The sequence below is a fragment of the Hevea brasiliensis genome, chromosome 18 (genome assembly GCF_030052815.1).
Source record: "Hevea brasiliensis isolate MT/VB/25A 57/8 chromosome 18, ASM3005281v1, whole genome shotgun sequence".
NCBI classification, from domain to species: Eukaryota; Viridiplantae; Streptophyta; class Magnoliopsida; order Malpighiales; family Euphorbiaceae; genus Hevea; species Hevea brasiliensis.
This window is the reverse complement of record NC_079510.1, coordinates 43,442,923-43,457,335: the sequence shown is the minus strand read 5'-3', so window position 1 is coordinate 43,457,335 and position 14,413 is coordinate 43,442,923. Positions and strand designations below refer to the sequence as shown.

The following is a 14,413-nucleotide window of genomic DNA, read 5'->3' as shown; positions in this document are numbered from 1 at the left end:
ATGCCATGCATGTAATGATGGGATTGGGCATTTGAAATTTAATATAATTAATTACTTACTTTTTTAAATAAATATGGTTGTGAAATTAACATCTCAACTTTTACCACCCTGTCTCAAATCTTTCAAACCTTTTTTTCTTCAATTTAATATTTTAATCCGCTGAAATTTTTATTAAGTAGGTATTAGACTCCACTACCAAATAAATCTCTGAAAATCTTAAATTTATGTAGAGAAATATAAATTTTATTTCCCTTTCAGTAACTATAAGAATCATAAATTTACATAGCGCTCTCTCTCTTTAGTTTTAGAGAGAATTTTTCTTTCTTTAGCTTTTCTCCAGAGTGTTGGACTCCCATTTCTTGCATTTCCCTTCTTCACCAGGATAGGGGACGACTCATTCCTTTCGCTCGGAATATGGGTTCTTCCTCCTCACCTTCAAGTAGAGTTGTGCATAAAATCTTTTGATCTTTTGTTTTTCGCTGGTTGGGATTTCACTGAGGGGGACTTTGAAAACGTGTTAAGTTGCTAATTTGCTCTAGCCGATCTTTAGCACCAGTGGAATACACGACCCTGCTTTTGCTTCTGTTAAGCGTTCTTGATCTTGGCTAAGGGTCGTTTGCTAGTTGTATGTGGGGTTATTTTCGTTCTGCGATCTTGGGCAATTGACAAAAAAGGTGTAATCAAAAAATGTAAAATACTAAAAAAGGGTGAGTTTGAAACTAATTACCAAAAATGGGTAAATTTTGCTGAGGTGGAGAAGGTGAGTGCGGGACGCTAATTATAATAGCGTTTTTAAGTTCCAGACGCTATTCAAAACAGCGTCCGGTGAAAAAGTTGAAAAAAGAGCTGGACGCTATTCAAAATAGCGTCCAGCTCTCAGTTTAAAGGTTGGACGCTATTTATAGTAGCGTCCAACATTTTTTTTTTTTTTTAATAATTTTATTTTATATTTTAAATAAAATATAAATATTATTTTAATAAATAAAATTATAATATTATATATTATAATATTTTTATTATGAATATTATTTTTTAATTTAAAATTAAATTAAAATTTAAATAAATAAAAAATTAAAATAAAAAAATAAATAATTAAAAAAATTTAAGAAAAGTTGGAGGCTAATATAAGTAGCGTCCAACTTTTCTTTAATTTTTTAATAATTTTATTTTATATTTTAAATAAAATATAAATATTATTTTAATAAATAAAATTATAATATTATATATTATAATATTTTTATTATCAATATTATTTTTTTAATTTAAATTTAAATTAAAATTTAATAAAATATAAAATTAAAATTAAAAAAATAAATAATTAAAAAGACTTAAAAAAAATTAGACGCAGTTTAATTTTTTTTAATTATTTTATTTTATATTTTTATTATAATTTTTTATTTTTTTTAATTTATTTAAAATATAAAATAAAATAATTAAAAATATTATAGAATATATAATATTAATTATTATAATTTTATTTATTAAAATAATATTTTTAATTTATTTAAAATATAAAATAAAATAATTAAAAATTTAAAGAAAAGTTGGACGCTACTATAAGTAGTGTCCACCTTTTCTTAAATTTTTTTAATTATTTATTTTTTAATTTTATTTTTTATTAATTTAAATTTTAATTTTATTTTAAATTAAAAAATAATATTCATAATAAAAATATTATAATATATAATATTATAATTTTATTTATTAAAATAATATTTATATTTTATTTAAAATATAAAATAAAATTATTAAAAATTAAAAAAAAGGTTGGACGCTACTATAAGTAGCGTCCAACCTTTAAATTGAGAGCTGGACGCTATTTTGAATAGCTTCCAGCTCTTTTTTCAACTTTTTCACCCGGACGCTATTTTGAATAGCGTCCGGACCTTATTATAATTAGCGTCCCGCACTCACCTTTTCCACCTCAACAAAATTTACCCCTTTTTGATAATTAATCTCAAACTCACCCTTTTTTAGTATTTTGCATTCTTTATTACACTTTTTTTGTCGATTGCCCTGCGATCTTTGGGTGCTGCAGGTGTGATATCTCCAACGTTATTGATGCTGCTTGCGTGAAGCATTCAAATGGCTATAAGAGACTGAAAGACGGTTAGAATTACTGTTAAAAAAATGATTTTTTAAAATATATTAATTAAAAAATAATTTAAAATTAAATTTAATAAATTTTAATTATAAAATTATTAAAATAATAAAATAATTTTTTTAAATTACTTTTTTCAATAATATTTAAAATAATATTTTTATTAAAAAAATAATTTAGACCTTCCAATTAAAATGCCAAACAGACAGAGTGTGCCAAAGCTCTGCTTTGATGCTCAACGCTTCGATGAAGCCTTTGTTAGACTTTTGGTTTGCGCCATGGTTTAGCCCCACACGTTGTAACTCTTACATTGGGCTAAAAAAGCCCTTTTCTATTATTGAAATCTACACTCATCTCTGAAAAATAAAATAAAATAAAATAAATTTACAGGAGGACTTAGTACAATTTACTAAATATGTTTCCAATTTCTTATTATCAACTTATTCATATTTAAACAAGGTTGAATTATTTCTTTCTTTTTGATGAGGGGGGTGAAAAAAGGCTTAAATAATAATTTGACAAATAATTCTCCAAATTTATTATTTTAACTTACGACCTGCTATGGTGCCAAAAAACCCAAATGAACCGTCCCCCATCGTTGCAGCATTTGCACGTTAGGACACCATTAACAACTGCTAATCAGTAATTAATTACCCTTCTTTCTGAATTCTGAGAGCAGAAATACATAATCACCATCCTCTATTTCACAAGCCCCACATCATAGCTTCCGAGGTAGTTTAGCACACAACCCATGATTCTTAAGGACAAAATAGAATCATAAAGAAAATAAGTAAAGAAAGAGCTAATTTACAGGTATTTTAACATTGGCACAAGAGATATCAAAAGTGTTATCGTTAACAATTCATTGAGTTCTACCTTATTTAGCCACCCCTTGATGGAACCAAGGTCATCTTTCTCATACAGAAGATTATATATCGATGGAACTAAAGCCGGTAGAAGCAATAGCATATATCTATATACAATTTGTTCTTCATATAACTTTCATGTAAATTAGAGAATACAGCACTTTAGCACAAGCCCTTTTTGATCCATCCTTGCCTCCTCATTTCCTGCAAATTCAAACGATTACATATCTAGACAATTTTACATCCAAGAAACAGTAAAACAATATAAATCATTGACAGATAGCGGCTCATGACTCTGTTTCCAGTGATTTGGTTTCCACATCATTAAATTCCAACCTAGTAACACAAACTGGACAAGCTATCTATAGACCATTAGGCAGTTTAACTGCATATGCCACAATCCATGAAGTGCTATTTATGAGACACATTTTCATGATTTCATAAACCATGCAACTGGTCAATCTATGTGTCGGATAAAAACAGCAAATTCTGTTGAAACAAATTAGTGAAAACTGATAAAATTAGTTAACAATTAAGCAGTTAACTGACTTCATGATTTGATTCAAAAAAAAAAAAAAAAACACTCATTGTTCAGTTAAAAGAACTGTCCATCCCTTTCCCCCACCAGCCAGCGTCATAGCTCCAGTCAAAGAGGAAAGTTGAAAATAAATCTATATTTCATCCTTTGCAATCTTCCCCATTACAATTTCACATTGGATAGTTACCACTTAATAACCACTCCCATTAACTAAAACTGAATTTTAGGATACCCACTGATAAAACTCATGCTTGCTTAGAAAATCAATAACAAATGTAAAGTAGATAACAATGAGATGAGCAAAATTTACAAACCTTCAGGAGGCTGAGCAAGCTTCCGGTTTTGTGGTGACATCATTTCTTTCTTCAATTGAGTCAACATGTCCTCCATTGTGCACTCCCTCTGCCAATTAGCAAGCATTGGGAAAAGACTAGGTTCCACCTGTTAATTTGGTCACCCATAAGCCTATTTTTATTCAATTGCAGCACAAAAGAACAAAGTGAATATAACATCTCTTACCACTCCAGTTTCAGGATTGACACAGGTCATGTTTATCCGGGTTTGGAACCTTACACTTGGTGGATTATCTGGATAATCCTTTCCACAAAACAATTTCAACTGGTAGATACGACCTTCATGAACAGTCTGACAAGCACCATATGTAAATTTCATTATCATTCTTCTGGAAAAATGAGGAAATCACAGATGACAATTATGACTACAAAATCACATCCTACATTCCAAGGAGTGGAGATCAGACAGTATAGGCAAAGATATCTAATGGGTTTAATCATGGGCTAAAGATGTACCTGCCACCTGGCCCACAAGACAATAAAATTTACTATATTTATGAGTTATGTGGACAGTAAAATTCTAACAAAGACCGTTTAAATTTAACGGAATGGAAAAAATACCAAAACATCAAGATGTAATGAGAATTTTTACAAGAAGGCTTCAGGAAGGAGTTTCAAAAGAGACTAAGATGCTGAAAACGTTAATCAAATAATTTCTGTCACAGAAAGGTAATTGGTAATTGTTGGACTTTGGAAAGAAACTCAAAAACTGATTCTTCATGTGGTGTAAAAGCCTTTTAACGAATTAAATTAACATTCAATCATATTCTTTCTCAAAGGAAGAAAAAATCATAACCAATAATTTTCATGAGAATATGGGTTTATAAATGGATCAATCAAGGACATGATATGATAAGAATGAAGCATAAGTAGTTCATAATTTTATGTCTGAACCAGAAACATTTGAACATGAGAAGATTACTTCAGCCATCAGTTGCAGCTTGTGCCCTAATAATAATCATTGTGGACTGTGGTAATCCAACAATTCCCAAGACATGATATGATAAGAATGAAGCATAAGTAGTTCATAATTTTATGTCTTAACCAGAAACATTTGAACATGAGAAGATTACTTCAGCCATCAGTTGCAGCTTGAACCCTAATAATAATCATTGTGGACTGTGGTAATCAGTCAATTCCCAAGACAATCAAATGAGTTGCAATTTAAATCATAATTTGCATTGAGGAAAAAAAAAATTAAATGATATATATGATAATAGGCCTCCCACATCCAAGTTCACACTCTAACCACTAGCATGCAAACATCCAGTACCAAACTAAGACAGTAAAAATATTGGAAAAATGTACATACATTTGGGGGTCCAATTATCGTTCCTGTCCATGATTGCATGTAAATATCATCAGCATCATCCATTCCATAACTGACAGTTCCATCTCCAATCCCCTTCTCCCCTCTCTCAAGCTCTTCCAGTAATCTGAAATTCCTAGGCACTGAAAATGATGACAAATATCAGATACATAATCATAATTCATGCATACACATTTTGCCAATGATCGAAAAGCAATTATTAGTCAAGTGCAGTTAATTGCAGTTTCTTTGAATTACAGTATCTCATAAAGAATATGGGTCTAGAAATGGTATAGTGGAAGAAAACAAAAACCCGTCTAGTTTGGTAGTCTTATTTTAGTTGAATACTAAAGTTTAATTAGTCTTTGATGAAATATATTAGACTCATGTACAACCATCATATGACATGCCTCACACAATTGCATCTATATGATCCAAAAGTTCATAGCCTTTTGAAGTTAGGAAACCTAAAGGCAACTACCACAATTACTTTAGAATTGCCTAAGGGAATTCGTTTATCATAAGTTAAATAATTTCCAGTTTTTTGAACCTATGAATCCAGTACTTTGGATGGCAAGAGTACCTCCAATTATTCAAGCATTTTCTTTCTTGATCAAATATTTATAATTCCGCACATAAAAATAGATAAATACCAAATGCAGGTTGTCATTAAGCCTTAGTACTTCCAGTTATTTCATTTTTTCCCCCAATTTTTGGAATCTATGACTCCAGTACATCCAATGGCAGAGCAATGAAGGTTTAACACTTGGCCTTTGGCCAGAGCACCTCCAATTATTCTACCATTTCCTTTATTGATCAAAATTTTTTAAATTTATGTACCATAAGATAATTAAATCTTAAATGCAAGCTGCCTTTAAGTTTATTCAATACCATTTACAACTACACAAACTACTATTTGCATATTGGAGGTGAGATTGAACTGTGATCCGCCTGCTCAATGGATCTGTCCCAAGCTTTTTAACTTCTCGCATATTAATTCTTATTATGGGAAACACTTCACTTAGTTTCAATTCATTGATAGGATAAAAAATTCTCAATCAAGGTTCAAACTTTAAAATCCAGAAATCTAGGAAGACACTCTAAAAATTTCCAATCAAGTCTTCACTTTCTTCTTATTTACATAATTACTTTATTGTTTTAGCTAATGCCTAAAGCCTAGTCCAGCCAGATAAACAATTATTGAATGCTATATAATCCATAGAACAACAACATCACAAAACACTACAAAGATCCTCTTGAGTTCACACAGAAACAAAGTTCCCTATAATTCTAATTTTCAACAAAACCCAGCAAAAGAAACTCAACTATCACTTAGGCGAAACAAAGGAAAGCATGTACAGAATGCTGAGACATGAAAGTGAATTAAAATGACCAAATCACAAAATTGAAAATCTAGGGTTTCTCGTTGGGGGCATACTTACCAACAACCCTTGATCCTTCGGAGCCCATTGTTTACTGAATGCTGAATTAGCGAACAGAAGATGAGGGTTTTGCTTCAGAGAGTGAGAGAGAGAGAGAAAGAGAGAGAGGGAAAGAGGGGTTTGGGAGATGATATAAAAGAGAGCAATTACCGTTTCACAGTTCACACGAATCCCCAGGTACACTTCTAGCTTTTTACTCATGTGGACTTTTTCGAAATTGCAAAAAGCCCTTATTTTAGAGAAATTATGGTAAATTACATAAATGATACATCAAGTATGTAATAATAAAATATTTAAATTTTAATTTATAATATAAAATTTCATAATCGATAATTTAAGAAATATAAATTTTTTTATAATATTTGATAGTTAATTTTTAAATTATTTTTATTCATAAAATATTTATTATATTAAATTTTATATTTTTTATCTATTAATTTAACACTTATTAAAAAAATAAATTTAATTATATTTTCTATTTACCTTTAAAATTATAATATTTTAATAATTTAAAATCTATTTATTTAAAACTATTAATCAAAGAAGATAAAATTTTTTAATTTAATAAATATCAAATTAGTGTAAATAATCTAAAATTGATTCATAAGAGAATTTTATATTATTTGAATTAAAAATAGAAATTTTGTATTATAAATTAAAGTTTAAATACTTTAATATTATATATTCTTAAATTAATTGAGATATAGTATATATAATTTATTAGATAAATTATTTATAACTCAAAAGCAAATAATACACCTCTCACACATATATATGAGAGATTATTCAATTATATATATATATATATAATTTGTTATTTAAATTTTAAAAATAATTATGCATCTATAATTATGAAATATATATTTTTTTTATTAATCACGTGCTATTTCTCATTCCCATATAAATGAGACTAATTTACACTCAAATTAGGACTGCAAAATATAAATTTAAGTACAAAATTTTATAGTTTTACATCTTTAAATAGAAATTCAAAATAAATTACTTATATAAAAAATAAAAATTATTATTTTATTTAAAGAACTCAATTATATTGATTGAGTTTTTAAATTAATCTAATCTCTTGAGTGATAATGTATCACTATTCAAATATATTCCCTTTTTACAAATCTAATATGATAACTAGGCAATTTTAATCTAAAAAATTTGCACTTATACTACACTTATATTGAAATCATTTTTTTTTTTTTCATATTTTGACATCAATGAAAAATATTTTTTAAATTAAAACAATTTTTAAGAAAAAGAAATTTATATAAACACACGCCTAGGACCGGACTCACGTTGTGGGTGAAGGGCCCTGGCCCTAATTTTTTTTTCCTTTTTTTTTCTTAAAAATATTATATATAAAATTTTAGTAATTTTTATATATATTTAAGTTATTAAAAAATTTTAATTTTAATGAATAATTTTATTAATTTATCCCTAAAAAATTTTCTTTCAAATTCGAAAATAATAACTTATCTTATTTAATATTTAGAATTATTAGTTTTCATCAATTATAAAAACAAATTAAATATTGAAGTAAAAAAAATCCTATTTTTTGTAGCATAAAATTTAAAATCTTATTTTTTGTAGCATAAAATTTTATCTCTATTTATTTTATCTTTATGGAGTTAAAATTTTATTAGTTACTATTTATTATAATAATTATAAAATATTCTTTTAAATATTAATTAGTTTAAAAATATTCCTGCACATTTAAACTCTTAAATTTTAATTTAATTTTTCTATGATACTTTAATTTTTTTACTCCAAGCTCTAAAAAAAAGTATTTAAAAATTAATCTACTAATTGACGGGTAAAAAAAAATACTGCAATAAATATTAACATTATTTATAAACTTTTATTAAATTTTTTGTGATTATTTAAATTTAATTAAATATATAATTTATAAAAATAAATAAATATGGATTATTATTTGATAAATGCAATTTATAAAATTTTATTAATTATAATAATGAGATAACTATTTACATTTTGACCCATCCATTTCTAATTTGTATCCGCCCTACACACACCTATTAATTTATCCATTACCATTAATTATCAACAATTATTGTCGATTATTTATTTTTAGCATTATAAAAAAGATTAAAATTAAATAAATTATTTTTTCAAACAAATTATTTTTTACAAAGCAAACGAATAAAAATTTTAAAAACAATAAAAATAAAATAATTTATTTTCTTATATTTACTTCATCATTTTTACATTTTGATGTTTGAAGAAATTGGAAAAGAATAGAAACACATTTTAATTATCTTTATACATATTGATAATTTGAATAATTTAAACATTAAAAAAGAGTTAGTCTTTTTAAAATAATTAAAGAAAACATTTAAAATTTATTTTAAATTTAAAAAAAAGTTAATCTTTTTAAAAGTAATTAAAGAAAAAGTTTAAAATTTGTTTTAAACATTAAAAAAGAGTTAATTTTTACTAATAAGTGTTAGGTGCAGTGATAAGATCTACTGTGTTTCCAAAAAGAGAACTCAGGTTTTGTTCCTACTCGGAGGTGAATTGTAAAACAGGCATTGTACTAAAAAAAATTAGTTTTTTTTTAAATAATTAAAGAAAACAATTAAAATTTGTTTCATCATTTTTTTTTAAATAAAATTTGTTTTGTCATCCTAATCCCAAAAATAATGAATATGAAATGCAAACAGCATCATCCATATATAACGTATAAGATAATATGGTAGATAGAATAGTGTAATTCATATTATGTATACTAAAAGATTTTATAAAATTTAATCAATTCAGGTTAGCTTTTAAAAAAAAAAAATTAATGTGCAGAGATTTTACATTTGAATCTTTATATATATATTATGATATTTATTATTTTTTTATTGTGAGAAAATGATAAATTAATTTTTGTTGTATAATATATTATTAAAATTTTTATTAAATAAAACATTATAAAATCTACAAAATGTGTTAGTCTTTTCATTTTTTACAATTTGATTATTTTTTTTTTTTATAGAAAAAGACCATAATTAAGCAGTGATCAAGTTAAATATTGATAGAAACTCCTTACGGAATACTGGGAAAACTGGTGCGTGCAGATGACCTTATTTGAGACCATTTTTGGTGAGTGAAGGTTGGCTGCTCGGGTTTATTTGTAATTGCTGTTTGAGCTATATATACTAATTAAATAAAAATAAAATTAATTTAAAATTAAATATAATAAATTTTAATTATAAGAACATCAAAATAATAAAATCATTTTTTGGTTTCAAATTACTTTCTTTAATATCTAAAATAATATTTTTTTTGTTAAAGTATTTTTAACCCTTAAACCATAGTGTTAAAGCCTTCATCTCATGTTGATGTAGAACTCTGATTACTCGCTTACATTTCCTGATCATTAGATATTGTAAGTGACATATTCATCCACGCATGGACTTGCAAGACTAGAGAAAAGATACCGCGAATTGGTTTGAATAGCCTTTCCGATAAGGGTGTGTACGAATAGAACCGAACTGAAGTTTGAAGAGTTCAGGCTTGATTCTTCAAAATTTTTTCGAACTTGAGCCGAATATTTATAAACTCAAGCTTGACTTATTTAGAAAACAAGCTTTAAACAAGCTAAGCTAAACTAAGTTTTTTTATTGAACTGACTCTTGAGCAATTCGCAAATAGCTCGACTCATTTATGGTGTAAATTTAAGGTTTAGAAGTATGAAATTTAAACTACGTAATTTTAATTAGTTTCATATAAAAAAAACTGAATTTTTGCAAAAAATTAAATTTAAATTACAAATAACTATATTTAATAAATATGTTTTCAATATCTTTACAAACGAGCCTTTTCATAAGCCTATTTAATGAGCTTACTCTCGAGCCAGCTCGCGACCTTAAAACGAGTCGACTCACAAGTTTTAACGAGTTGAATACTATAAAGTTTGAGCTCAGGTCATTTATTAAAGGAGTATAAAAATTAAGCTCGAACTTGGCTCATTTTCTAAATGAGCTGAACTGAGCCAAGCTTTTATCGAGGCAAACAAAAAGTAGCTCGCTAGCGACTTTACACCCCTATTATTCGATACTTAAGTCAATAATGGTATTGAACATAGTATATAATTGACTAAAGAGAATAGCATACTTAACTTGTGAAAACTTGAGCTACTTATTGAGATATCAGGTAAACTTAAATTGTTATTAAGATTATGATAAAGGATTCACGTCTGGAAGGAAAATCAATTAGAATAGGATTCGGAGTCCCTAATTAAGTTGAATATTTATCCTTAGTGTTTGTATTATTCTGGTATTTTAGACGCTACTGTAGTAGTTAATTTTTTTTGTTCTCGTCATATACAACAAGTTTATGGATAATCAGGCTAAATATGAAAAATCCAAAGAATCATTCAACTACTTTAAAAAAACTCACGTTCCAGTTTATTTTAATAGGATTTCATTTAAGATTAACAGACTCTATTGCATTTTATCACATAATCTGTTGTTTTTTATTTTATCATGACAGTTTGTTTCATGTATGCTCTTATGTCTTCTTGTTTTATTTGTATTGATCTGAATTTGATGAATGGTATCCTAATTTTATTTATTTAAAAAAAAAAAAGCAATAAAAGAGAGTGTAATTTTTTTCCTGCTCCTCTAATCTTATTTATATTTTTTTTTCTCTTATTAATTTTCCATGAATAACATTTTTCCTTCTCATTAATTTTTTGCCATATTCCTTCATTTTATGTTTATAATTAAATTAATTCTTAAAAAATGTGCATTATTGGGATAATAATGTTTTAGGTAATGAAAAAAAAAAGGGATTTATCTAATCTTTAGTTGGAGAAATTTTGAATTATGAAACCACATTTGCTTGTATTCCACAATCAAAATCAAAATTTAAAATATTGTGTCATGCAAATACAAATTAAAATTTAGATTACCACAAAATCTAAACTACAGTAATTAAATGGTTAAAAATTAAGTATTTATTTGATTCAACAGTTGAAAGCTACTCTTTTATTTTTAGACTTTTAATTATTGACTTAAAATATTTGATAAACATAAACTTTGAATTAACTTTTTCAAAATTGACAATTTAATTAATTAAGTTTATATTATTAAAAAATATTTTGCTACACCCACTATATTATTCTAAATTAATAGATAAATGTCACACATAAATATAATTTTTGAGACTAAATTTTAAATTTTTTATTATTAACTATTTTAAATTAAATTAATATATTTTAAAGCCTGATGAGCACCCTGAATTTTAATTTTTGAGATTTAGTATTTATGTTATGTATAATAATTATTTTTAATGAGTTTTAAGTACTTTCAAAATTGAAATAGAAAATTAAGAAATTATTTTAAAAAAAAAAGTTTTGGACCTTTTGACAAGAACTTTTTAGAATAGGGACTAAATTATAATTTTACATAACTATTGGCAAATTACAAAGTCTTTCCTCTCTGCTTTTCTCAAATTACTTTGATAGGCGCCAGAATGAAATTAATTACAAACACGGGCATAGATAGAATATCAGAACATTGGGGCCCTTAATGGGATTCCTTTTCTTGATTGCTTCAGTCTCTGCCTCTTAACTAAAGATAGGCATTCTTCATCTTCTTCATATATGGCTGAAACCTGCTAGTCATTCAACATGGATTATTATATATATATAATTTGAAGCAAACAAAATGCACTCATAATTTAATTAAATAAAATTGAAAGCTCAGTTTTTATGCAATTGAACAAAATTGTAATCATAAGAAGAAACTGACCTTGCATGCAATGCTGCAGTAGAGAGAATTATTATCTTGTAAACTTCTGTCACAAATTATACATCTATAATCCTTTACATGACTTTGCTGATGTCGCTGTTGATGCTGATTCCTTTGCTTCAAGAACAGCACTTTGGCTTTATTTGTAAGATAAGTCTGTGAAAAATCACAACTTCAATTTGAGATTACTGAGTTTTAGTTGTAGTGTAATCAAAATCTTTCAACATTACCTGGATGCCTGAACAGTTGAAGAGCTTGCAGAGGTCTTGCCGATTAATTACATCACTGTAGATGTATCTTCGGATCTTCAGAAAAAAAGGAAATTAAAATGCAGAAGGTAAATATAAAAGATTAAGATCTAATTCAGATATGGGAACTTTTAGATACAGACCTTAACGTGCTTGTGGAGAGCATGAACTGGAAGACAATTCTGACAGAAAGCAGAATGGCAATCGATGCAAAATCTATCCATTTCGTTCTTCTTTAAGCCTGGATGAGCCATGCAAGTGCTGAAGAATATGGTTTTGAACATAACAATCACCCATTTTGGTACCAGTGCATACTTCATCTGAAAAATGAATTACTGTTCATGAGAATATATAGCTAAAAGATTTAGAAGAAAGAAAATTGCATACAAAGAAGAGATATCCAGAGATAGTTTTTGGAAGAAGAAAATGTGAATAAGAGTACTTCAGTGTTAGATGCATGGAGTCTTTTGATGCCTGCTGCCTTTCCCATAGTGTTCTTTTACCCCATATAGACTCTCAAGTAAATTTCTGTCATATACACACATGGAGACATATATATATAATAAATTCTGCTTCTGTGGATGTACTATTCTTCCAATAAGAATTTACCACACGGGAATTTTCTGATCAGCTTGAACTTGTATATTTCTGTGGACTACAGAAACTAATAAATTCAACACAAACAAATGCAGCAGGAATTGAATTTCTCAGCGCAAAGCTATAAGAAAAATCACACATCAAAACTAGGAAGCAATAAAATTATCAAATTTGGAATTTTCAGTTGCCGTTTGGAGTTAAGATTGGTAGGTGAAAAATTTTTTTAAATTTAATTTTATTAATTTTTAATATCCATAATTAATATACTTAGAGATGTGTTTTTCTCAATAAACAATCCAAATGTGCCATTAAAAAATTATATTACTAAGTATATATATGTTAGTTAAAGAATATCAAATTTTGATTTAAAATTAAATTTAATATGTTTATAATCATATGAATTTCCAAACAATTTTTTACATATTATTTTTTAAAAATATTTAAAATGGTGCTTTTCTGAATATCACTTTGATAGCCCAGAAAATTCAATATCAAACAAATGAAAATCTATTAGACAAATAGTGATGAGAGTTTTTAATTTTTGTAAATTTTCAATTTTTGTCTGTTTTCCATTTTTATTTTTCAAATTATGCTGAAATTGACAAAATTAAAACTCTTAAGCAGTCAAAATCGAAAAACATATCAATTTTAGATATAATTTAATTAAAACTCTATTTATTTCATGAAAAATATTTTCGTATTTTTTTAGTGTTTGAAGTACTAAAAAAAATGAGATTATCAAAAATATTTTTCTACTTAAAGGGAAAATTAAGTTATTTTAAAAAAATATACATCTAAATTTTGATATTCTTATTAAAATATGAAAATACTCATACATACCTTATATAAACGCATATCGTTAATTTAATATTGCAATCAAATAACAAAAAATATTTTCATGAAAAATAATTTCATGAAAAATAATTTTTTAAAAAATATTTTCTATATATAAATTAATTTCTACAAAATAAATTAACGAATCCTTAATTTAATTTTATTTAATTTTAGAGTTTTTGGTAACTAAAACATAAACCCTTGGCATTAAAAACAAAACTGTGGTTCAATTTATTTGATACACCAAATTGAATTGAAAAGAGTTAATCTTCATTGCAGTGGCACCCGTCCCCCTTGAGTACTTCTCTTCTTCTATAATTTTCTTTTCTGGCTCGTCAGGTACATGATTCAGACGATATG

The 14,413-nt window shown here is 26.4% G+C and overlaps 2 protein-coding genes across 2 annotated transcripts; both read right to left on the bottom strand.

Moving 5' to 3' along the window:
- Positions 1–2,892: 2,892 nt before the first annotated feature.
- LOC110647295 (ubiquitin-conjugating enzyme E2 variant 1A) lies at positions 2,893–6,781 on the bottom strand. The gene is made up of 5 exons (XM_021801058.2): positions 6,610–6,781; positions 5,171–5,310; positions 4,025–4,150; positions 3,820–3,946; positions 2,893–3,171 (listed from the first exon to the last, which is right to left on the bottom strand). Exons 1-5 carry the CDS (start codon positions 6,635–6,637, stop codon positions 3,113–3,115), a joined length of 480 nt encoding a protein of 159 aa, XP_021656750.2. The 5' UTR covers positions 6,638–6,781; the 3' UTR covers positions 2,893–3,112.
- Positions 6,782–12,036: 5,255 nt separating this feature from the next.
- LOC110647286 (protein RGF1 INDUCIBLE TRANSCRIPTION FACTOR 1) lies at positions 12,037–13,241 on the bottom strand. Its single transcript, XM_021801045.2, has 5 exons — positions 13,065–13,241; positions 12,766–12,942; positions 12,605–12,679; positions 12,375–12,530; positions 12,037–12,237 (listed from the first exon to the last, which is right to left on the bottom strand). Exons 1-5 carry the CDS (start codon positions 13,110–13,112, stop codon positions 12,133–12,135), a joined length of 561 nt encoding a protein of 186 aa, XP_021656737.1. The 5' UTR covers positions 13,113–13,241; the 3' UTR covers positions 12,037–12,132.
- Between the last annotated feature and the right edge of the window lie 1,172 nt (positions 13,242–14,413).

Excerpts from the sequence above, each read along its gene's own strand:
- LOC110647295 (XM_021801058.2), bottom strand. The coding sequence starts at position 6,637 with ATGGGCTCCGAAGGATCAAGGGTTGTTG. Across the intron at positions 5,311-6,609 it reads CGAAGGATCAAGGGTTGTTG|TGCCTAGGAATTTCAGATTA; the intron begins GTAAGTATGCCC and ends CATCATTTTCAG. Across the intron at positions 3,947-4,024 it reads TCAATCCTGAAACTGGAGTG|GTGGAACCTAGTCTTTTCCC; the intron begins GTAAGAGATGTT and ends CCAAATTAACAG.
- LOC110647286 (XM_021801045.2), bottom strand. The coding sequence starts at position 13,112 with ATGGGAAAGGCAGCAGGCATCAAAAGACTCCATGCATCTAACACTGAA. Across the intron at positions 12,943-13,064 it reads TCCATGCATCTAACACTGAA|ATGAAGTATGCACTGGTACC; the intron begins GTACTCTTATTC and ends TTCATTTTTCAG. Across the intron at positions 12,531-12,604 it reads TCAACTGTTCAGGCATCCAG|ACTTATCTTACAAATAAAGC; the intron begins GTAATGTTGAAA and ends GATTTTTCACAG.